Source organism: Scyliorhinus canicula, chromosome 6 (genome assembly GCF_902713615.1).
Source record: "Scyliorhinus canicula chromosome 6, sScyCan1.1, whole genome shotgun sequence".
NCBI classification, from domain to species: domain Eukaryota; kingdom Metazoa; phylum Chordata; class Chondrichthyes; order Carcharhiniformes; family Scyliorhinidae; genus Scyliorhinus; species Scyliorhinus canicula.
This window is the reverse complement of record NC_052151.1, coordinates 58,749,916-58,775,071: the sequence shown is the minus strand read 5'-3', so window position 1 is coordinate 58,775,071 and position 25,156 is coordinate 58,749,916. Positions and strand designations below refer to the sequence as shown.

The 25,156-nt window shown below is 44.8% G+C and overlaps 1 protein-coding gene across 1 annotated transcript in view; it reads left to right on the top strand.

Annotated features, from left to right (window-relative positions):
• Nucleotides 1-25,156, top strand: part of ube3d (ubiquitin protein ligase E3D) — a 209,451-nt gene that overhangs the window by 26,151 nt on the left and 158,144 nt on the right. The window contains exons 3-5 of the mRNA XM_038799326.1: nt 2,747-2,816; nt 8,395-8,473; nt 11,060-11,168. Coding sequence (XP_038655254.1) covers nt 2,747-2,816; nt 8,395-8,473; nt 11,060-11,168 — 258 coding nt within the window. The remainder of the gene's footprint in view (nt 1-2,746; nt 2,817-8,394; nt 8,474-11,059; nt 11,169-25,156) is intronic.

Below are 25,156 nucleotides of genomic sequence, written 5' to 3'. Positions count from 1 at the left end.
ATCCCGGCCCTGGGTCACTGTCTGTGAGGAGTTTGCATTTTCTCCCCGTGTCTGCATGGGTTTCACCCCCACATCCCAAAGATGTGCAGGTTAGGTGGATTGGCCACGTTAAATTGCCCCTTAAGTGGAAAAATGAATTGGATATTCTAAATTTATTTTACAAAAGTAACAAAAAAAGTACCAGGGATTAAGAGGTATGAGAGATTTGAAGATCTTCGCTGCTGGGGTTGATAAACACTGATCCTTTCAGAATGTGAGCTGTTGAACCGTCGGTTGGTTTGGATCTTCAAGCTGGACCACTCAGGCCGGATCCTCAGGCTATGGGATCCTCTCTGGGGACACACTCTAACTTGTGTTGGGCTGAGCCTTATCCACGGAAGGTACAGTTCAGGACTGCTCAGTTTCTGATATGTGGTCAGCTTCAGCAGACTCACCAACAGCTTGTCCCAGTTTAAAAAAAATAAATTTAGCGTATCCAATTAATACTTTTTTCCACTTAAGGGCCAATTTAGCGTGGCCAATCCACCTAACCTGCACATCTTTGGGTTGTGGGGGCGAAACCCACGCAGACCCTGGGAGAATGTGCAAACTCCACACGGACAGTGTCCCAGGACCGGGATTCGAACCCGGGCCCTCAGCGCCGTAGGCAGCAGTGCTAACCACTACGCCATGTGCCGCCCCAGCTGGTCTCAGTTAAACAGAATATCAGAGCAGCAGTTTTCACAAGGCCTTTGAGTTGCCTACAACCTTTAATGGGAGAGGAATCTGGAGAGGGGTGCAGCGGGAGACTGGAGGAGGCCGACACCCTGGCCGGGTGAAGAAGGTCATTCATCCTCTTGTGGCACTGCTGCCCCATCCTCTTCTGCAGTGAGCTGGCACTGCCAAGGTTGCCACGGCCTTCCAGGGAAGGGTGGTTACCTTGCTGGAATGACGTCTGTGGGAATGCAGGTATAGGGGGTCCTGCCTCTGCTGCACAATCTCCTGGATTGGGTGTAGGCTTCCTGACAGCCATCCCCATGATTTGTTTTGATCTCCTTATCTAAGGAAAGACATACTGGCATTGAAGGCAGTCTAGAGAAGGTTCACTAGGTTGATCCCGGGCATGGAGGGATTTTCCTATGAGGAGAGGTTGTGTGAGTTGGGCCTGTACTCATTAGAGTTTAGAAGAATGAGAGATGACCTTATTGACACATATATAATTCTCAGGAGGCTTGACAGGTAGATGCTGAGAGTATGTTTCCTCTGTGGGAGAGTTAGGATCAGAGGGCATCATCTGAGTGAAGGGCTGCCCATATTTAAAGCAGAGATGAGGAAGAATTTCTTCTCTCAGAGGGTAGAGAATCTGTGAGCTGTAGAGGCTGGGTCATTAACTATTTCAAGGCTGAGATAGACATATATTTAATCAGGAAGGGAATTGAGGAAAATTGGGAGAAGCCATGATCTCATTGAATGGCGGAGCAGACACGATGGGCCGAATGGCCTACTTCTGCTCCTTGGTCTTTATGGCCTTATGATCTGGAACAAGTCCTGGGGAGGCATTTATATGGAGCTCCTACTGACTGCAGGGATGAAGTTGTCCCTGGGCGATCGTGAATGAGCAGGGAGGCCACCAACGGGAGCGTGGAATGATTCACGTGGAAAACAAATTTTGTGAAAGTGGCTCAATATTCCGTGAGATTTCCCATCGCCGGCGGGATTTACAGCGGTTTTCTCACCAGAATCGACACTGCCAAATTTTGCTAAGATTCCACCCTCTGGAGGGTCTCTGCAGGGATCACGTAATTGTTGCTGGATAATGATTGGAAATTGAATCTCTGCCTGAACTTCCATCCCCTTAGCCCAGTGTGTATGACCAGTTGTGGCACTCTATTACCATGGGGTTAATGTAACCTTTTTAACACCAGTTGTGTCCTTTTGCTCTTATCATGATGACCTTCCATTCCGGATACAACCATGGGCTGAACGGATAATATAAGGGGTTGAGGTTCAAGCCATGGCGTCACCAACTGATTGTAAACGGGATAGAGCAATTATTTAGCAATAAAAGCTAATTTTGAATATAATTTTATTGAGGAATCCATAACATTCCAGATGTTGAAAGATTATTTTTGAGTGATTTGTTTCTGAAATTTATTCTAGCTTTCCACGAGCCAACTTGGCCTGCAGCGTGAAAAATAAAGAGATTTAGAAATATTTTACTCTGGTAGATTGATGTTTTGCCAATCCAGTAAAGGAGTAAACCCGATAAACATTACATGCGTACGTTATACGTTTCCCATTTTTAAAAGGTTTTGCTTTGAATTTAACACTCCCGTTAATGATGCCGTTTGGCCTGATAATTGGTTACAGTCCCATCCAGAGTCCTGTTGAGACAACCAATTAAAGATAGGGCTGCATGTCTTCATTTCCCTTGGCGGTCTCTCACAATCTTTCTGGCAGCTACAGCTGGCTGGATGCAGTGATTGGTCAGCGGGAGATGTTTTGGAATGGGCCAAACTCTTTTATCCTCCCCCCCCGCCTCTTTTAGTTTTGCTCAAGGCTGAAATGTGTCATCTTCCATCTTGAGTGGCCCAGCTGGCAGCTAAGGACGCTCTGCAGCTGAGGCATGGAGGCCTGAGGGGATTGGAAAAAACAGTCTGATTTGGAGTCATTGTGATTGGCTGCAGGGACATTTCTGCTTTATGTAAGCTCAAAAATGAATGTCTCTTTCTGAGTAGTCACCTTCTTCACTTTTGGTTTCTTGCAGATGTCAAGAGAAAATAATAATGTAGTTTGCACGCGCTGCAGGAAGGTGCTGGGAGATGTGACTTCATCAGGTATAATGTGTACTTATTGCTCTGTGATACTTCAGATCATAGTGTCCACCTGTGTTAGTGTTATAGTTAACTTGTGTATTTCCCCCCTCTTTATTCCGCTCTCTTTAGTTTTCCCTTTTCTTTTGGTCAAACTTTTCTCTCCACTTTGTCTTTCACTCCATTGCTGTGCCTGCCTCCGTAAACTTACTTTATCCTTTTCTCTATTTCTGTCTTGCTCTCTCCCATTCCCTTGCTTAGCTCTTTCTCTCAGTATTTCCCATTCTGACACTCTCTCAGATTATTTTCTGCAGACTCCAATCAGCATGTGTACTCTTGCAGGGATTTGAGCTGTGCTGAAGGTCCCTGCTAATGGCTGTAGTTGAAGGGGCAGTATCATGTATTAATTTCCTGTTTCAGTTCTGGGATTTTCTGTTGCAGCAGGTTGGTGAAAAACGTTTGATCTCAGCGTCCATAGATCAGTGGATCAGGAATGGTATCTGATATAGATTGGCATTTTGAATCACAGTCTTTTATCAGAGAAAGAGGCCATTCAGCCCATCTTGCTTGTGCCTTCTCTTAGAAAGAAGCTGTCCAACCCTGCTTTTTCCCAATAACGCTGTGCTTGTGTCCTCTTCAAGAACATGTAGCATAGGCAGCACGGTAGCATAGTGGATAGCACTGTGACTTCACAGCACCAGGGTCCCAGGTTCGATTCCCTGCTGGGTGACTGTCTGTGCGGATCTGCACGTTCTGCCCGTGTCTGCGTGGGATTCCTCTGGGTACTCCGGTTTTCTCCCACAGTCCAAAGATGTGCAGGTTAGATGGATTGGCCTTGCTAAATTGCCCTTAGTGTCCATAAAGATCAGGAGGTGTTATTGGGTTAAGGGGATAGGTGGAAGTGAGGGCTTAAATGGATCGGTGCAGGCTCGATGGGCCGAATGGTCTCCTTCTGCACTGTATGTTCTATGTACAATTGTCAATTGAAGGAGCCTGTGGAATCTGCATTCACTACTCCTTCAGAAAGCGTCTTCCAGATTTTAATAACTCCCTGTAGAAAAAAATCTGCTCATTTCCCCTGTAATGTTTTTTGAAATTGCTTGTTAGAACATTTGTTGCGCTTGTGTAAGAGTAACATATTGCCTTGTGTGTGGTTTACATGATCGGCTTTGTTCCTATGGTTCAGGAAGCCCAGGTATGTACGCTGTTCAGGACATACAAACGCGATGTCCCATTATTACCTATGACTGGTTCTGCACAACACGAATTGGCCAAACTGTTGAATGAGTTGCTACCCTTTGTCCAGAGTGAGGTTTCCACATACATACTGAAATGTTCCTTCACCTTCGCGAAGGTCATACATGACCTGCATATTGACAGCAATGCCATGTCTATGTGTTCATTCAATATTGCAAGCTTCTTCACTAATATGTCACTCAAGGAAGCCATAGACTTTTGCCCTGTGTCAATATGTCATGTGATCTAGAGACCCTGCTATTTTCTGAATCTGTATTCATTGAAAACTGTTTTTGATGGAATGACCCTTAACCTCTTACACCTTGCATATTTCCGATTTTTTTTAAATATAAATTTTGAGTACCCAATTAAGATTTTCCAATTAAGGGGCAATTTAGCGTGTTCAATCCACCTATCCTGCACATCTTTGGGTTGTGGGTGCGGAACCCACGCAAACACGGGGAGAATGTGCAAACTCCACACGGACAGTAATCCAGGGCCGGGATCGAACCTGGGACCTCGGCGCCATGAGGCAGCAGTGCTATCCGTGCTGCCCCTTATTTCCGATATGTTGATGATACGTTTGCTATATTTGAATCCGTGGCTTCATGTACAAATGTCCTTACACAGCTTAATGGGCTCGATCCTGCGCTTAAATTCACCTTTGAAAAGGAGCAGTCCAGTGAGCTCCCTTTCCTTGATGTGCTTGTTGAGAAATCCGCTAATTGATTCTCTGCTGTTTACCACAAGCCCACCTTCACTAGCCAATATATGCATTAGGATGCCTACAATTCCATACGATAAGATCAATCTTACTGGCAGTGTTATAAATAGGGCCTGTGTAAGCTTGATTATGAGATAGGGCAATAGCTACACAAACGGTAGCACGGTAGCATTGTGGATAGCACAATTGCTTCACAGCTCCAGGGTCCCAGGTTCGATTCCGGCTTGGGTCACTGTCTGTGCGGAGTCTGCACATCCTCCCTGTGTGTGCGTGGGTTTCCTCCGGGTGCTCCGGTTTCCTCCCACAGTCCAAAGATGTGCAGGTTAGGTGGATTGGCCATGATAAATTGCCCTTAGTGTCCAAAATTGCCCTTAGTGTTGGGTGGGGTTACTGGGTTATGGGGATAGGGTGGAGGTGTTGACCTTGGGTAGGGTGCTCTTTCCAAGAGCCGGTGCAGACTCGATGGGCCGAATGGCCTCCTTCTGCACTGTAAATTCTATGATTCAAACCTTTGCTCGCTGTGTGTCGTGCATACTCACAAATAGGCCGAAGGCTGTAACTTGTAAAATGGCCAGTCTACCTCAAAGGGAAGGTATCACGAACGTTTGAGCAACAGATTAAGCTACCCGTTTCATTCTGCTACTATATAGTAGCTCCACAAGTGTTATTTTGCACAAACAGGATGCCACTGTCAAGCTATAAAGGCATTCTCTTTACTACACAAATGAGTAATGTGATCTATGAATCACTGGTGCAATGGCAGGTATGTGGGCTGTACATCCCAATGACTTGCAGATCGTATCAGACAGCACATCCCTTTGGATGTTCGCAATAGGCAGAGGATTGACTGTGCTTAACCTGCCCGTGCTTGCAAAACTCAAAACATAGGGCGAGATCTTCTATCTGTTCACCCTAGCAGGATCTTCGGGTCCCGTTGACAACGCACCCCTGCTGTGCGTTTCCCAGCGGCGTGGGATGGATTCAATGGATCCCATTGACAGCAGCAGGATCAGAAGATCCCGCCATTGGCCAACGTCGGGCCATCTCCAGCCACCGAGAAACACACTGCGGAGAGGCCAGAGAATCACGCCCATAATGTTTCACGTTAGATGTGATTCGATGAATGGGCAGCACGTGCTGAACAATCCCAAGTATGCCAAGAACTACACTGACAACCAATTTAAGATTGTCATTGAGGCTCATAATGTGACTTACTTATGCTTGCTAGAAGGTACATAATTCAAATGCAGGGGCTTGTCCTCTCCATGCAAAACGAATATGTCCAAGTATTGCATCTTTTTTGAATTAAACAAAAGCGTGGGGTACAATGGTTCCCTGGTCCATTCTCCATGGCATTGCCTCAACTGGTTAGAGTTAACTTTCTCAACAGTCAGCACTCCTTTCTCATGCAGCATAAATTATTGCTCCCGTTGAAAGTTGGCACTCTTATGCCTGTTCTGATGAGTGAAAGACGAACAGCTTTGACAACGTGCTTCTTTTTTTCAGCAGTATTTACTACCAAGCGACTACAAATGCATTTTTATTTCTGGAATTAAAGAAAAATTCATTTACGGGATATGGGCATCGCTGGTAAGGCCAGCATTTATTGCCCATCCCTAGTTGCCCTTCAGAAGGTGGTGGTTGCCTTCTTGAACCGCTGCAGTGATTGAGGTTTAGGTATACCCACTATCCTTTTAGGGAGGGAGTTCCAGGATGTTGTGACAGTGAAGGAACGGCGACATATTTCCAAATCAGGGTTGTGAGTGACTTGGAGGGGAACTTCCAGGTGGTAGGGTTCCCAGCTATCTGCTCTTGTCCTTCTAGATGGGTTTGGAAGGTGTTGTCTGCGGAACCTTAGTGAGTTACTGCAATGCACCTTGTAAATGGTACCAATGGCTGTCATTGTTAGTCAATGATGGAGGGTTTGACTGATTGTGAAAGGGGGAGCAATCAAGCGGGCTGCTTTGTCTTGGATGGTGTCACTTGGAGCTGCACTTGTCCAGGCAATTCCATTACACTCCTGACTTGTGCCTTGTAGATGGTGGACAGTCTTTGAGGGGTCAGGAGGTGTGTTACCCACCGTAGGATTCCTTGTCTGAATTTGTCTGCCTTGTTATTTTCTGCAGTGTTAACAAAGTTTCTTCCCTTGCCTGATGTTTTGGCTCCCTTATAGCTTTGGTATTTTATCCACTGCGTGTGAAACAGATATAAACTTTTCCATTAACAAGTTTGCCATTTCTTTATTATCTATTATGGTCTCCTCCACATTCACCTAAACAACACTTCCTCTTTTTAAAAAGGAACTCCCGCTGTTAGCCTTGAAATTCCCGCGCATTTGTTTCATCTCTTTTTTTGTTGTCCTTTATGCCTCTCCCAATCTGCTGGATGAACTATGAAGAGATACATAGAATCTAATAAGAGGTACAAAAAGGGAAAATGAGAAGAAACATGCTGGAGATATCAAAGCTGACAGCAAAGTGAAAATTAGAAACGTTCTGCTGCTTTAGTGTTTCAATCCATAGATGCATAAATGCCAGCTCTTCATTATTTTTATCAGCGTGGCTAGGTTGAGATGGCTTTGGTTTTGAAGTCTTCATCTGCATATGATAATTTGTAGACTGAATTAAATTATATAGCTTGGCAGACTTGGTCATGCTTTCAAAATGAATGTCAATTACTCACCACTATGTCCAGATGCGTATTTAGTGTAGGAGTGGATTGCACCACCGAGAGAGGCGATGAGTCACCTTGCTTGCAATGGTTAGAATTACACCAGCTCACACACAAAAGACCCCTTGGGCCTGATTTTAAATCTGAGGGTGAATGGGTTTTGAGTGAATTAAAATCCTGTCCCTGGTGTTCCAGGGAAGCAACCCGAATAGGTACGAGGAGAAAGGTCCTGAGGGCAGTGTGAATCACAAATCTTGTTGGCCCCGGGATTTGTATCTAGGGCAGCGCAGACATGTGGACCTAACTGGGAAGTATGTGGAAAACAAAGGTAGGCAGTCCCTCCAGCATTTCTCAGAGACTGGAGTGGCTTGGGTGCAACATGCGGGGTTTGTGAGGAATGCTACGTATTTAGAGGAGGTGTTTTAATGCAGTGGGTAGCGTCCCTGCTTCTGAGCCAGAAGCTCTGAGTTCGAGTCCAATTCCGGGACGACAGAAGGTGTGTTCATAATCTGGCCAGACAGGTTGATTATCAACTTGTAAATCCTTTTGATAAGCCTATGGCTTGTAAGGTTGTAAGGGCAGAACAGTTTCCTGGTCAGCCACGCTTGATGTGCAGTGGTGTTTGTCAAGCTATAGCCTCTGACGATAGGCCGACGATCTGTTCCACCATAAAAACTAGCTGTGGAAGGAAATGTAAGCAAAGGACTAAGCCTACTGTATTTAGTGTAACTTTTTAATACATCCATATTTAATTCCCATAGTCCACTCTTAGAACTACTACATAAAAATATTTGTTGCTGATTAAATTTGACACTATAGTCAATAAAGTAATTGCTACTGAAAGTTACACTGTTAGCACATGAAAAAAAAAAACGAGAGTGCATCTGACAATTTGTCAGGATCTTTTTAAGGAATGTGTAAAGCATAAGCTTCTGAACATATTGCAAATGTTTCCGATTTATTTCCTTACAGATACAATAAAATTTTATGTCACTGAGATGTTGGTCCAGCCTCTGATGAACAAAGCTTTGAAAAGGCAGATATGTGAAAGGTAAAGTTTCCTCGCATTGATATTTCCAACATGTATCTTTGATTTGAATTGGATTTGTCTATATAGAACATAGAATCCCTGTGGTGCAGAAGGAGGTTATTGGGTCCATCGAATCTGCACCGACCCTCTGAAAGAGTACCCTACCTAGGCCCACTCCGTTGCCCTATCCCTGTCACCCTACCTAATCTTTGGACACTAAGGGGCAATTTATAATTGTCAGTCCATCCAACCTGCACATCTTTGGACTGTGGGAGGAAACTGGAGCACCAGGAGGAAACCACGCAGACACGGGGAGAACATGCAAACTCTACACAGACAGACACCCAAGGTCGGAATCGATCCCAAAGGTTCTGTCAGTGTAGGCTTGGCAAGTTGCTACAGTGCTCCATGTCAGTGAATATTAAGTGTTGTTGGAGTTGCATTTCGCCATCACACTCATCACACTCTTGACTTGTGCCTTGTAGACAGTGGAAACGCTTTGTGGACTCAGGAGGTGAGTTACTCACTGCAGAATTCCCAGCCTCTGACTTGCCCTTGCAACCACGGTATTTGTATGGCTGATTCAGTTGATCCAGTGAGAAGCTATCTAGATAGCCCAAAGTAACCACCACCACCAGAAGCCACCAAGCCACTGGGAATAACCATCCATCGTCACCACTTAGCCATTTGGTGACTTGCAGTGAGGAGCAGCAGATATGAGATGTATCTGGTTTCCCCTGGTTAGCCTGGAGAGCTGGTAGGAGTGGGAAAACAGGACAGAATCAGGAGCATGAAAAGAATAGTCAGTTGAAGAGCTGGTAAGGTGGACAAGCAGTGGCATATTCAACAACAGGGGACAAATATATGGATTGTAAAAAGTATTTTCTGTGGAGTCCTTGGAGGCATTTTGAGGTATCAAGGTACAAACTGAATGCAAGTGCAATTCTTGTAGGGAATATTTTTAATGTAATGAATAGATCTCCTGGAAGCTCCTCACAGTAAGTCAGAGGACGTATGGGTTGTTGTCTTGGGGTTTCTCTATCATTATTATTTGCTCCACTGGGTCTTTATCTTGCCATATGCTCAAATGTTTGCCTTGTCTTTCTTTTTTCTCTTGAGTGAGAAATGAGAGGTGAGGTCAGTTGACATGGCACTTAAAGGGTTCACTGCTCCACCTTTACATTCTATATCCCTTTATCCTGTTGCAGCTCCTTAATCCTACTCTGCTCTTCGCAAATCATGTGCTCTACTTTCTGTAGCAATTTTAGGGTGCTTTATCGTAGATTTTAGGGTCTCGAGGTAGAAAACCCTTCTAATTAAAATTTCTAAGTTCTGAATACTTAATTTTTAACAGTTGTGCTTGACCTAGTTCAGTTTTGCTTGACCTAACAAGGTACAAATAACTAGTATTTATGAATAATGTATAATTTGTTTGAGCAAGATTTTACATGTACTTAACATAAAACAGTGAAGACGACATGGAAGTTCCATATCCCTCAACTTCCTGGGAGTCCCTGAGCTTTTCCAGCACAGGCAGTGTCCTTATCTTCTCTGACTTTGAAGTGATGCTGCAATGTGTCCAGAAGAGTCATCCGCAGATGTTATCGTAACACTGTGCCAACAAAGATTCCAATTTTCCTAATTTTATCCCCACTTCATATTATTCCGGAATCCCTTATAGTCCAAACTTACCTCTTCTATTGGCTTAGGCTGCAAGTCATCTCATGTCACTCCACTTCTGTAACTGGAGCCAAGTAGACTAAAGACAGATGCTCGTCCCTTGTTTCTCTGGGCCCCTGGTGTTTACATTCCATTGTGAACAAATAACACATTTCCTTTCGATACAGAGCAGTAGCAAACAAATGTAGACTTCTCACAGAACCAACGCAGTTCAGAACAAGTGTTAATAATATTTCCTACCCCATAATATCAAAACAGAAAGAAAGCTTTCTTTCGGTTTTTAGCAAACCAGATGGATTTTTATGACTATCAACAATATTTTCATGGTCATTATCAGAATTTTAATTCCAGATTTTTTTATTGAATTCAAATTTCACCATCTGCCATTGTGTGATTCCAATATAGATCCCCAGAGCAATTACCCTTAATTTCTGGATCACTATCCAGCGACAATACCACTCTGCTACTTCTTCCCCTTAAAACCTTACATAGAGTAGGGTGAAGAAAAATATTAGGGGCAGGACCAGAAGATCCTACCTAGATGCGGCGAGCTAGGACTGTGATTCCTAGAAGATTTTGATGGCTGGCAGTATGGTGGAATTGGGATCAGGGCTATCAAAATGACTGGAGGAGCTGGGTGACTTATGCCACTGCACCACTTGACATTCAGAGGACTGAAAACTTATTATAATGGTCAGCATTTGGATTAAAAGTTATGCAATCGGGCATTACATTTTTACCCATTGAAAGTGACAGAAACCTTGGTCAAATATTGTACTGGCTGCCTTGGCCCACTATGATGGTGAGGTATTGGCCAGATATTAGTATCTGTAGAATCATACTCTCACATAATTTAGCATCTTCCAGAGAGGAAGGGGGGAAAGACAAGAGTTCGCTGATTAAAATGTGGCTTTGGTTTTTTTTCAGGTCTTTGTTTGTGGAGACTGTGGTAGCTGGCCGACTGAAGGAGATATCATCCTCTCAGAGTACCTTTAGATTCTGTATTCAAGGGCGTGATGGAAAAATATATATTTTGGTAAGAAGCCTTGTTTTTAGGATTTTGCATAATGTGACGAGGTTTGACTATCAGTGATTGCAGCTGTTAAATATTTGTGAAATGCCAGGAGATGGTCATACGTGTAATATAAAGTTATGAGTGGATTCTTCCACTGAAGATAGGTGATAGAGTGCCTTTCAAATCTTGCCTCTAGGTGGCAGAGTTTGAGCAGGTATTCAAAATCAGCAGTGGTTTTTCTACACAATCTCTATAAGCCCTGTATTGAGTTTGGTAAATACTGTCTCTGAAGCGAAACTGCAAGCATTTTTGTGCCTCATCAATTAGCATTTTTTTTGACTGTCACTTTGGATGTGTGGTGGTAAAATGTTGTTGTTTCAAGAGAGCTTGGTGTACTTTGAATAATACTCTGACTCTGTAGGAAAGTGTCATATAATGTGTCTGGCATTCAAACACATTTTATTATTAGAATAATAGTTAAACAGTTTGAGTATGCTTTTAAGCAACTGTCAGTTGCAGTCTTCCTATTGTGTGCAATAATTGTGATTAATGCAGTCTTTTTAATGTGTGGTTTTTGAATTTAGCATTCATTCTGCATGGCAACCTGCGTGCTTTAGAAGGGTGTCTTTGAGGAAGCAGTAAAATAAATAATGATAATATTTTATTGTCACAAGTATGAAGTTACTGTGAAAAGCCCCGAGTCGCCACATTCTGGCGCCTGTTTGAGAAAGCTGGTATGGGAATTGAACCCGCGCTGCAGGCCTTGTTCTGCATCACAAACCAGCTGTCTCCCATCGTAGGGGGCACTATGAGGCTAAACATATACTTTTAAAGGGCAAGTGTTCCGTTTCTACCGAAATAATATTTAGAAATTTACCTCAATGAATTCTTCAAATTCTTGCTCGTGTAAAATGAAATTATAGAGCACCTGGATAAGTTTGGAAATTTGTCACCTTTTCATAGCTGAAATTATTCTGCTGTTCCCCCAGGGCTAAAACTGAATGAATAATATATAATATAGTACATGAGAGATAATGTTAGCTGGGAGCATTCAAAATTATCAGAAGATTTGGTGAGGTAAATGAGGAAAACTTATTTTCACTGGTTGGCGAGTCAGTGGCAAGATGGAATGAATTTACAATCATTACCAAGAGAAAGTAGCAAGAGGTTAAGATCTTCTCATGCAGATAGCGAATTGCCTCCCAGAAATAGTGATGAAAACCAAATTCATAATTGTTTTATTCGTTCCTGGGACGTGGGTGTTGCTGGCTATGCCAGCATTTATTGCCTGTCCCTAATTGCCCTCGAAGGACAGTTAAGAGTCACCCACATTGCTGTGGATCTGGAGTCACATATAGGCCAGACCAGGTAAGGACGGCAGATTTCCTTCAAAAAGGGCATCAGTGAACCAGATGGGTTTTTACAACAATCGATAATAGTTTCATGGTCAGCGTTAGACTTTTCATTCCAGATTTAGGGGATTGGTAAATGCTTGGAAAATAAAAATTGACAAGGTTATATGGGCAGGGCATGGGAGTGGGGTTGGCTCTTTCAGAGGGCCAGTATTGTTTGAATTGAATGGACTCCTGTGCTGTAGGGTTAGAGGAATGCTACTTAGTTGATTTGAATCCCTGGTGGGGTAATGGTGGTGATGGGGAAATGGTGCTGACTGGAGATCTATCTTTGAGGTGGGTTGGGTTGAGTCCGTGACATGTATATTCGACATGATCCGTAAAAGGGACTGATACCATGAACAGGATTTCTTTAACTCAGTTTGTGATTTCTTAAATTCAGATTTTCTGTGTCCCCCCAATTGCTCTCTCAGTGCTTCTTGTTAAAGGGGGCTGGAGATTTTGATCAGGCAGCACAGAAAGTTAATTGGCGTGCAAACGTTCAAGGAAAAGCAGGAAATGGCGAAATGCATTCAAATAATAGAAAGCAAAAATAAAAGCAATTCATTTTTGAAAAGGCAGGCCTGGAATGCTGTGGTTGGCTTTGCCTATGATTCATCTGTGGTATCACACGAATAGCGTACTCAGAATGTTGCAGACTCACTACAAAGCTAGAGATACACAGATTCAAAAGCGTTAATAATACACATCTAGATTGTGCCTTTGTAAATATCGAGCAGTACATTTCTGGGGAAGAGTTTACCAAGAATGTTATAGAACTCGTTAGGAATAGGGAATGGTTTTTAAACCCTTCAATACTATCGGTTGATCAGTTTCAGCTTCCCACTTTCTCACTGTAAAGCTTCACTATAAATTGCATCCTAAATCCATTAGCATGATTTACCTCAATGGCCAACTTTGGTAAATGGTTTTACTTCTCTGACTAGTTTGGGTAGAAAATTTCCACCTAACTCCACTTAAATTTCGATTAAAATTTAAAAAAATTCAGCCACCTCGGGCGCGATTCTCCGATGCCAGTTGGGAGAATCGCCGGCTGCGCCATTTTATCGAGCGACACGGTCCAACGCCGTCCCGCCATTCTCCTGACCGTCGAGAACGGCCCCGACGAGTTCTGCGCCACGCCAGTTGGAGAATCGCCCGAGACACTCAAACTGGAACGATCTCCGGCCCGGATGGGCCGAGCGGCCGCTCCGACCCCGACAAGTTTCCCGCTGGCGCCGTCCACACCTGGGCGCTGCCTGGCGGGAACTGTGCGGGAACGCTGTGGGGTGGCCTGTGGGGGGTGGGGGTGGGGTGGCGCGGGGGGGGGGGGGGGGTTGGTGGGTGGGGGGGGGGGGGGGGGGGGGGGGGAAGGAAGGGGGGGAAGAGGGGGGGGGGGAGTGTTTCCTTCACAATAATCGGGGGGAGGGGAGGGCCTCCGATGGGGTCTGGCCCCGATCGGGGCTGACCGATCCGGCGGGCCCGACCGCGCTTAAAGGAGGACAGCCTTTCCTCCGCCACCCCGCAAGATCCATCTGCCATTCTTGCTGGCAGGGGCACCATCAGGGAGGACTGCAAACGCGCATGTGTGGGAGGACTTTATTTACACGACGCCGGCCGGGTAAGTATACGCGGCGCCAGGTTATATGTGGCCACAAGGCCCAGGCCCCGTGTAAAAATACGCGACGCCGCCTGCTAGCCCCTCGGGGGCGGGAGAATAGGGGCTGGGAAGCGGGCTCCGATGCCGGAGGTGAAACACCTCCAGTTTCACTCCGGCGTCGGAACTTTGTCTCCATTTCGGAGAATCACGCCCCTTGTATTTGATGCTCTTACCTGCAATTAGCCAGGATTGACCTTTTGAAATTTTCATCTTCATTCTCATTAAATGCAGTTTAATATTTAATTGGGATTAATGGTGTTCTTGCTTCACCATGGAATATTGGAATATTGAGCACAATTCTGGTCGCCACACTACCAGAAGGGTGTGGAGGCTTTAGAGAGGGTGCAGAGGAGGTTTACCAGGATGTTGCATTGTCTGGCGGGTGTTAGCTATGTGGAAAGGCTGAATAGACTCAGACTGTTTTTGTTAGCACGATGGAGGTTGAGGGGCAACCTGATAGAGGTCTACAAGATTATGAGTGGATGGGAAGGTACTCTTTCCAGGGTGGAGGGGTCAATCACCAGGCGGCATAAGTTTAAGGTCCATGGGGCAAAATTTAGAGATGTACAAGGCAGGTTTTTGTACACAGAGATGGTGAGTGCATGGAACGCGTCGCATGGGGAGATTGTGGAAGCAGATACATTAACGGCGTTCAAAAGGCATCTCGACAAATACATGGGTAGGATGGGTATTGAGCGATACGGCACAAGGAAGTGCTGGGGATATTGGCCAAGGTTGACATCATGACCGATACAGGCTCGGAGGGCCGAAGGGCCTGTGTTGTTCTTTGTTCTTATGATTGATTCCGTGCTTTTCAAAAATTTCCTTTTGCTGAAGTCATTTTCTCCTGTTGATAATGGTGGGCTGGGATTCTTCATTGCGAGTCTGTCTCCTTACTGCTGCCAGCGAGGACGGAGTGTTTGGCGCTCAGCCAAATCTCCCATTCACTGCATCGGGACCGGAGAATCCCGTTGCCATGAACAGACGGAGAATGCCGCCTGTGATATTTGTACGTTGCTCCTGCTGCATGTTTGAATTCCTGTTCTAAACACTTTATAAGCTGTGAATGGATCAGTGAAGCATACACTTGGGCTAATCCTGGCCTACCGGATATTGTGTTTCATTCTACCCAGGCATTTCATTATTAAAAACATATTGACACAGGAGCAGGCTCCATGCTGATATGTACTTCTGTTGAAAGGGTATTATTCCAGGGGAAAAAAATTATGTAAACAATTTCTGGAATGATCTTCCTGTAACAGAAACATTTTCCTGTAAAGTCTCCTTATGCTGGTCCCAGTTCTCTACAGAATATTTGTGGAAAAATAATATGTCAGCAGCATTTCAAAGGTAATAATGGCAAGGTGAATATGGGAAGGATCACGTGGGTCCAAACCAGGGCCCTGTGGCTTTTTGTTGTTGCAATTTTGTGAATCAGTAGCCTGAATCTTACTGGAAAAATATATGATGCATGTTGCTTAGAACACGTAAACTGGCCAGCAAGTTCAGGGAACTAAGCAGTACTGCGTGAGTTGCGAATCTCCAAACTGGCACCAGAATAAATAAATTTTAATCTTGCCCCACATAGAGATAAATGTATTGATTACAGAAACATTGGCCTAAATTTTAGCCTCATAGTGAGTTCTGCCTGGGTTTGGATGCACCGGGGGAGACAGGGGTTGACTCATTGCCGTGAGGTTGGTAAACCCAGACAAACTGGCTGCCTAAATGCCCTACAGAATGTAACTGGACACAAGTGCATTGCGTAGTTTGGTAACTTGTTGGGCCTGGAGGAAGCATTCCTTCTCATTCCCCACCCAGAAACAGAGCAGTAAAGATATTTACCCCATAGATTCAGCCCCTCTTCACTCCTTTAAGCTGCGTATGTGTCTCGAACTTTTAGGAACCCAGCTGCCTGTGGTTAAAAATAGAATGACTGTTAAAATAAAGGCATGCAGCTTCGTCATAACATCTAAATGACCGACCCACTTCTCACGCACGAATTGCACGCCTGCCCTTTCTGTTCGGTGGGTTTGTGATGGATGTGGTGACTGTCCCAGATGTTTGCATTTTAACCTCTGAAATGTCCCATTTTTGAGAATTAAGGTTTATCCCATTATTCCTGGAATTGTTGACTTGGCTTTTTGTCCTGGAATAATATCCCTTTGACAGAATTGCTCAACCTCAGTGTGAAGCCTGGATTCATTATGCCAATATTTTGGAAAGTTTGAAATGCCTGGGTAGAATGATGCAATAAAAACCTAACAGGATTAGCCTGTGGCCGTGCACCACAGATTCAACCAGAGCTTGTAAAAATAGTGTGCAATAATGATGCAGACATGTGTGGGAAGCAGTGTATAAACAATCACTGGTATTAAGGTTTTGATAGTGGCTGTGCTATTAGGATAAACATCAAGGGGATGAAGTTCGGCACTTGCCCCATTAAAAAATGAGGAAAAATCATTGCTGCGTTACACACAGTCCCCTCGTGAATAGGTTGTGTTGTACATTCAGCCCTCATTATACTGATCTGCAAACGTTCTGGCTTCTGAGGTTGAAGGAGATGTGCACCAATGGGTTAGATAAATCAACGACAGCAACGATTTACCATGTCAACTTGTCACATTGTGAAATTTAATGCAATAAATTCAGCTTCTACATACATTGTGGTTTAATCTGTCAATTTAAAAACCAACACAAACTGTGGAGCAAAACAAGCCTGCCTTGCTAAACCTAGAGTTTGATTAAAGAAAGAATATCTTCTACACCGGCCTATCACATGCATGGTTTTTCTTAGTTTCTGTAACAACTAAGGAATAAATTAGATTTTTGCACAGATTTATAAATGAAATTCACTTTCAGAGCGTATTTTTAATTTTAACAGCAGACTGTCTAATTGGAATGCCAATTAGAGAAGTGAGAATAAGCTAAACGGAGCAATAATTGCTGAAAAACTGAAGCTTGTGGTTTGAGTAAATTTTCTTTATTGTGCAGAGCATTGGATCGCCCCTGGAATTGAGCTGGTTGCTGTATAGACCAGTGGGAAGATGCTTGGTGTGTGGAAGTACTTAGACAGGGATGAAGGGCAATTTGAGGGAGACTGGGGAGGACAGGCGTGGATCCTGGGCTGTTGAGTGCAGGGGTGACATTGGTTTGGAGGCCCAGCATTGGGCGCATTACTTGTATCGGCCCAGGGTTTGCGACCTTAATGATGGTGAACCTGCCAATGTTCATCACCACTACTCCTTTGAGACCAACAGCAACTTCCTGGGCTGAGATTTCAAATGTTGCTGGGGTGGGAACTGCGCACGGTGTGATTTAAAAAAATTCCAGTCCCTGGAAGGTGTCTCTGGATGAACTGGTTGAATTTTTTAGACAAGGATCTAACGGCATTTATGTTGCCAGCTCACAAATCACCAGATTAATATTGGGTTTGCATTCACGTTGGTGAAATTCAAATTTGTGTTCTCATTCCACACAATCTCCTGTCTGTTTTGTTATGCTCTTGACGTAGCATAAGCTGCTTCCTTGATGTGCACTCTGACAAAGGAAGGTTCAGACTTGGAGATAGTTTTAACATTTATTAAACTGTTAACGATTCTCCTATTTGGATTCGACTCTCCTGTTAATCCTGCTCTAGCTATTCAGACTGACGAACCAGTCTGCTACAATCCACGTGGTGGGTGTGACGTGTTTCAAATCAATCCTGTGTACACACTGAGTGTCTCCACTGGAAAGAGAAAGGTCATGTGTGCTAAGTCCTTTTATATGGGTTGGTGTAATGCCCTCCTGTGGTAGTGTCACCTCTGTGTGTATCGTGAATGCCCATTGGTCACGTCCTATCTTACTGACCTATTGGTTGAATGTCTGTGTGTCATGTCTCTGGTGCTCCCTCTAGTGTCTAGCTAGTCTACGTGTACTTACATTAACTCCTTGTGTATTTACAGTGCTGCATATCACCACATCCCCCTTTTTTCGTGTTACATATTTTCTGCACAGTGTTAAAGAAAATTGAACAAAAGCAGGTAGATAAGTGATACTATGTACAAGTAATGATAACAGTGATCATTAAACAATAGGTCAAAATCATATGCATGAGTCCAAAATTCATTAATTATCATGGTCAAGTGTCTTTCTTGTTTGGTTGGTGAGGTGGTGATGTTGATGGTGCCATTGCTTTGTAAACACCGTCAGTGTCCCTGTGCGTAAGGAACCAAGAAGTGGTCAAATCACTTCGTTGTCTGATGTGGACTCTCTTTCTTTTGATGCTTGTGGTGGCGATGTATGCAATCTGTGTCGTCCTGCCATGGTGTGTCATTGTATTGGGCTGAGCAGAAACAGTGTCCCTCATGGGCAGAGTTGTACCATGTCGTACCAGTTGTTGTTCCTTTGTGCTCTTTATGTTGTGCTTGTTGTCGATGTTTTGCCTTTGGTACGCTGCTGGATGTTGTCTTTGATGCCGATGTGTTGGTTGGTTTTGTTGTCGTGTTTGCAGCGCTCAAGGACCACACTCTGTTGATAATACGGGTCCTTCACACAGTTACACGTGTCACCGTGCTTTGTGGCATCTGCTGTTTCCTTGAGCGTGCCGTCACTGAGTTTACGGTGCTCCCGTCTGGAGTCATGCCCGGCTTACTGGAATCAGCTTTGGCTTGTCGATGCTCCCCGTCTGGAGTCATTGCAGGTTCACTTGAGTGTTCTGAAGTTTTGTGATGCTCCATGTCCGGAGTCAAAACGTTCAGGAATGCATTTGCTTGTGGAGAGGCTCAAGCGGATGAGGATTGAATGCGGTGTCACCAGAGTCACCAGTAGTCTCACTGAGATCGTCGAGTGCCTCTGTACATTCTAGCTGAGGTTTGTCACGTTGCACATCTGGTATGGGAAGTGGGATGCCGTCGTCACTTGAGCCTCAGTGTCTTCTTGTCATTCACTTGAGCTGGGTAGACTGTCAGAGTCTTCTTCTGGTGGCTCAAACAATCTGGGCGGACTGTCATAGTCGCTTTGTTGTTCACGTGAGCGTGGTAGACTGTCATAGTCTTTCTGTTGTTCACTTGAGTGTGGCAGACTTGCATTGTATGCTGCTGGTTGCTCAGAGGAGGTTGCTAGACCCTCATGGTCTTGTTTGTGCAAGGACTGCGCTTTGGAGTCTTGTGTTCCTTCTATCGTGGAGGCTGTCCACGAGCTCGCTGTGGAGGCTTGTGTCACTCGAGTCACGTCTTGTTAATGCAAGGACTGCGCTCTGGAGTCTTGCGTTGCATCAATCGTGGAGTCTGTCCACAAGCTTGCTGTGGAGGCTTGTGACACTGGAGTCACTTTCTGTGTGGAGACGTGCAGTTGCCTTGCTGTGGAGTCTTTCATCGCTTTCCGTGTGGAGTCGGGGACTCTTCGTGGTGCGTGGACCACTCTCTGTGTGGCAGCAGGCTGCTCTCTGTGGGCTTGTACCGCTCTCTGTCTCTTGGCGTCAGGCTGCAGCATAATCCTGCACTCACGAGTTGGGATGTCATATATGCTGGGCTGAAGATTCCCCAATCCGAAGAACTCGTCATCGGGGTTGTCAATGTACAACACGTCTAGTTGCAGTTTGGATTTGGTACTGGGGTAGCCACCTCCCAAGGTGAAATCTTCGTCTGAGTCGTCGTCTTCTAGGACCATATCATCACGTTTTGTGTCGGAGCTGGCATTGGGCTCGCGATGTCCAAAGAAGAATTCACGGTCTGAGTCATAGTCTTCAAGGTCTGTATCTGCTTGTTCTGTATCTGATAACTGCTTGTTGCAGGATTCTGAGGAGGTTACTTTTAGCTGCTGGTCAAATTTCAGGCATTGTGCTGTCATTCCAGGTGAAAGAATCTGGGTTTGAGGCTTTAAAATTTTTTTTCCTTGTTTTGGGACATTTCCCCTTTAAGTGGGCGTGGTCCGGAGCCTCTGACGTCATGATGCGTGTGACCTAGGTCGTAGGAAACGATTGCTGTTCCTTTTTCTCAACTGCGCATGTGGAGCACCTTTTCCAAGATGGCCATCAATCAAAACTGCAGATTTCTGCTGCAAGCCTACCTCGTGGTGAGTTTTGGTGCCTCTTTTGCTATTTTTTCTTGTATGTTCCTCGCAGAATTCTTGGAATTTGTCCAGGACTACCTGGAAGTCACTCTTGTTTTGTCCCTTTGAGTATTTGAAGATCTGGTAGATTTCAGCTGCTTCTGGACACACGATGGTAAGTACAAGCTTTATTTTCTCTGCATCCGCCACGCCATCTGGGTCGGATGCTGCCAGGTAGATCTCGAATCTCTGCCTGAACCAACGCCAGTTTTCACTGAGATTGCCTTGGTACCTGAGCTGCTGTGGAACCGGAATCTTGAACATTATCTTGCCTGGGTGCCGTTGCTGGTTGTCACTGTTTGCTGAGTTGTAACTATATGGATTTAACAGGTCACTCCGTGGGTACAATGTTTTGTTATGCTCTTGACATAGCATTAGCTGCATCCTTGATGTGCATTCTGACAAAGGAAGGTTCAGACTTGGAGATAGCTGTAACACATTTATTTAAACTGTTAACAATTCTCCTACTTGGATTCGACTCTCCTGTTAATCCTGTTCTAGCTACTCAGGCTGACGAACCAGTCTGCTACAATCCACGTGGTGGGTGTGATGTGTTTCAAATCAACCCTGTGTACACACTGAGTGTCTCCACTGGAAAGAGGAAGATCATGCGTGCTGTGTCCTTTATATGGGTTGGTGTAATGCCCTCCTATGGTAGTGTCACCTGTATGTGTATCGTGAATGCCCATTGGTCATGTCCTATCTTACAGGCCTATTGGTTGAACGTCTGTGTGTCATGTCTCTGGTGCTCCTCTAGTGTCTATCTAGTCTATGTGTACTTACATTAACCCCTTGTGTATTTACAGTGATGCATATCACCACACTGTCAACATTTTTGTTTCCAGCAGAGCTTGATCCACAGCACGAGGTAACATTTGGAAGTGGATCAGGGCTGCTAGAATTGAGCCATGGGGTAGCTTATGGGATAATTCCTGCACAAGAGATGTTTAACTCACCACTGATTTTTACTTACAAACATGGATGTCAGGGTGCAACACACTGGCAACATGAAGTGTGCATGGTTGGCTTATGTGGGTATGGAATGTTATGGATTGTCTTGCTTCAATTAATTCCAGCTGAATCGCCGTGAGCATCCGTGTGTTGGTATACTTATAGGATTTAGACTTGAGGCCACAGTTCTTTGTCTGGGCCAGATTATTAAGACTCTTGAAAGAGTATTCAAACCAGAAATCCTGAACAACAGTGGAGGGAGCTGCCGACATACAGAGCAGGTAAATCAGCATCTGTGGAGCAAGTTGAAGTTTTGGGTTCACTCCCTCCACATGTCTGACTGTTTAGACAAGTTTGCGGAGAGTTTAAAAAGCTAATGGAGGTCTTTACAAACCGTTTGATGGTGTTTGCTGATGCTCTGGCCTTGTTTGACCTTCAACTCCTCAAATGCCAACTGCAAAGGTGAGAAGCTACCCTGTAGGTCAGGCTATTTTGATATAAGTTCACAGACTTGATATGTTAACACTGTTTCTCCCACCATCGATGCTGTCAGACCTGCTGAGCATTTCCAGCAATAACTTTTACTTTCGAATCAGAATTTGCCTGGAGAAATAGCTTAATTCTGGCATCATTTGGCAACTAGTCCTGTGTTGAGTTTTAGTTGAGGGTTCACGTAGAATTGTATTTACCTGCTCCCCCCCTTCCCCCCCGCCCTTCTGCAACAGAGAACAGATTCATTCACGGAGGCTGTCTGTGGTCTCCTTCTTAGTTTGATACCAGCTGTGATCAATTCCCATGTTGATGCAAACTCTAAACTAATGACATCAGTGTGACTGTAGTTTGATCACTGTCCTCTCCACAGGACATGGCACTCTGCTGTTTGATCACTTTTCTTGGGAGCAGCTAGTACTTACTCGTGCTGGTGTTATACAACCTTGAGCTGGCTAGGGGAGTCTGCAAAATTCCTGGCTTGACCCATCTGCCTTGGGAGAAAGTGCATGGTCTGGTGGCGGTGGGGGATTGCGGGCAGGAGTCAGGCCTGCGAGAAAGTGCAGAAGTAGCACCTGGGCTACCAGGTGAGGTGGCAGGCTGTCTTAAAAGGCCTGCTCTGATGCTCTGGATCAGAGTTTGCTCTTGGCTTCTTTGGCTAAGTTAATGTAGATTGTAACTATCCAAGTTCCCAGCACTGACCCTTGTGACACTCCACTAATTAAAACCTACCAATTCTGCTTCATATCTGTTAACCAATCCTTCATCTATGCTAACATATTTTCCCGTATTAAGTTGATCTTTTCTCTACACCTTGCTATAACTGTAACATTATATTCTGCAGTCTCTCATTCCTTCCCTATGTACAGTATGTATTGTTTGTACAGCATGTAAGAAACAATACTTTTCACTGTATACTGATACATGTGACAATAATAAATCAAATCAAATATATGACTGTCAATTCCTTCTATCCAAACCATTTGAACAACGCCAATCAAATGCTTTTTGAAAATTCAAATGTTCAATTCTACTGATTCCCTTTCATCTACTAGTTATATCTTTAAAATGCTTAAATAAATTTGTCAAATGTGATTTCTGATTTGACCTTGTATGATCCCATAATGATTTTCTTAGTGCTTTATTAAGATTTCCATAATAATAAATTCCAATATTTTCCTGACATCTGGGGCGGGATTCTCCTGCACTTGGCACGATGGCCCGACGGCAGCGCCCAGAAAGGCACGAACCATTTCGACGTCGGACCACCCGGATGTTGCGGACTCTTCTGCACTTCCTGGGGCTAGGCCGGCGGCGGAGGGGTTGGCGCCACACTAACCAGCGCCGAAGGGTCGCCGTGGTCCCGCGCATGCGCAGAACCGCCGGCGTGTTCAGGCACATGCGCAGAACCGCCGGCGTGTTCTTGCACATGTGCAGGGGCTTTCTTCTCCCTGCCAGCCATGGCGGAGCCCTACAGAGGCCTGCGTGGAAGGAATGAGTGCCCCCACGGCACAGGCCGGCCCGCAGATCGGTGGGCCCCCGATCGTGGGCCAGGCTACATTGGGCCCCGCTCCCCCCCGGGGCCAGATTCCCCCCCCCCACCCCCCGATTATTCCAGCCCCGCCATGTGGGACCATGTCCATTTCACGCTGGCGGGACTGGCCGAAAATGGGCGGCCGCTCGGCCCATTGGGGCCCGGAGAATTACGGGTGATCCCCGCACCCGCCCGAAAACCGGCAACGGAGAATTCGGCAGCCGGCGGACGCGGACGCGGGATTCACACCCCCCCCCCCCCCCCCCCCCCCCCCCGGGAGATTCTCTGACCCTGCGGGGGGGTCGGAAAACCCGCCCCTGATGTCAGGCTAATTGACATGTTGCCTTACTTCAATTAATTCCAGCTGAAAAACCCTGCGAGCATCTGCATGTTAGTGTATGTATATTCTCTCCCAACTTTCTTGAATAGCAGAGTTACATTTGGTAACTTTCCGGCTACTGTTACAGCGTTAATATCTAAGAAATATTGGAAAAATCATAACCAGCATATCCACTACTCCTGCATCCACCTCTTTTGGAACCTTTGGATTTAGGCCATCGGTTCCTCGGGTTTTGTCAGCTTTTAGTCCCTTAATTTTCTCCAATTCTTTTTCCCTGCTTATGTTAATTACCCTAACTTCCTCACTATTATTAGCCCCTTTATTACCCTCTATTTCTGATACAAAATTTGTCCCCCCCCCTTCCTGTTTACATAATTGAGAAAGTTCTTACAATCTGTTTTTGTATTCCTGGCTAGTTTACTCTCAGGCTGTATTTTTTTTTTACCAGTTTATCAACTTTTTGGATGCTTGTTGCTGGTTGCTAAAACATTCCCAAATCTCAGGCTTGCTACTATTCTTAGCAATGTTTTAAACATCTCTTAATCTCATACTTTCCTATCAAACTTAATATGGAATTTAATTATTCACGATTATGATCATTGTTGCCCAGAGGATCTTCTACTACAAGTGTTAAATCACATTTGACAGACTTCGATCTAAGACAGTGATTTTCAAACTTTTTTCCCGTGATTGACTTTTACCAACCGGTTGACCTTCGGGACCCATCCCGGCTGACTTTCACAATCCATCTCGGCCGACCTTCTCAACCTATCCTGGCCGACTTCGCGACCCATCCCGGCCAACCTTTACGACCCATCCGACAGTCTTGTAGTAATAATAATAATCTTTATTGTCAAAAGTAGGCTCACATTGACGCTCACAATAAAGTCACTGTGAAAGCCCCTAGTCGCCACATTCCGGTGCCTGTTCGAGTAGACAAAGGAAGAATTCAGAATGATGCTAGCTTTTTACTCCAGACTTACTTGATTAGCTGCATTTAAATTTCCCAGATACCAAGGTGGAATTTGAATCACGTATCCTGATCATTAGTCCAGTATTATAACCACAATACAACCATTTCCATAACCCCATAGTATGGATGCATTTCCAGATAGATTGCCTCTCTCAGTCTCTATGCAGTAGCAAAGAGATTGAAAGCAAAAAATGTCAGTGAATGATAAACTATTGAAACTGAATTCATGCTTTAATGTTACTTGCCAACATATTTGTCACTGTTACAGACTGTGATGACTCATGTGTTGGGAAAAGCCTGTATTTTCTTTTGTGTGATGTCCCTTTAAAAACAAAGTGGGCTGGGAGTTATTTGAAAGTTTGTTAATATGTTTTCTGATTGAGGCATCGTTAAGTTCCAAGAAATAACTACGTGACCTGGCATTGCCATGGTGATGAACAGTAATAAGCAAAGGGTTATCAGCAAGCTAATTGCAATGGGATTGGATTTCAGCTTGTCTTGTTCTGTTTGGCAGTTCAGAAGACTGGGAATTTGTGCAAAGGGAGAAAATTAGCTAGGCACCTTCTGAATGGAACAGT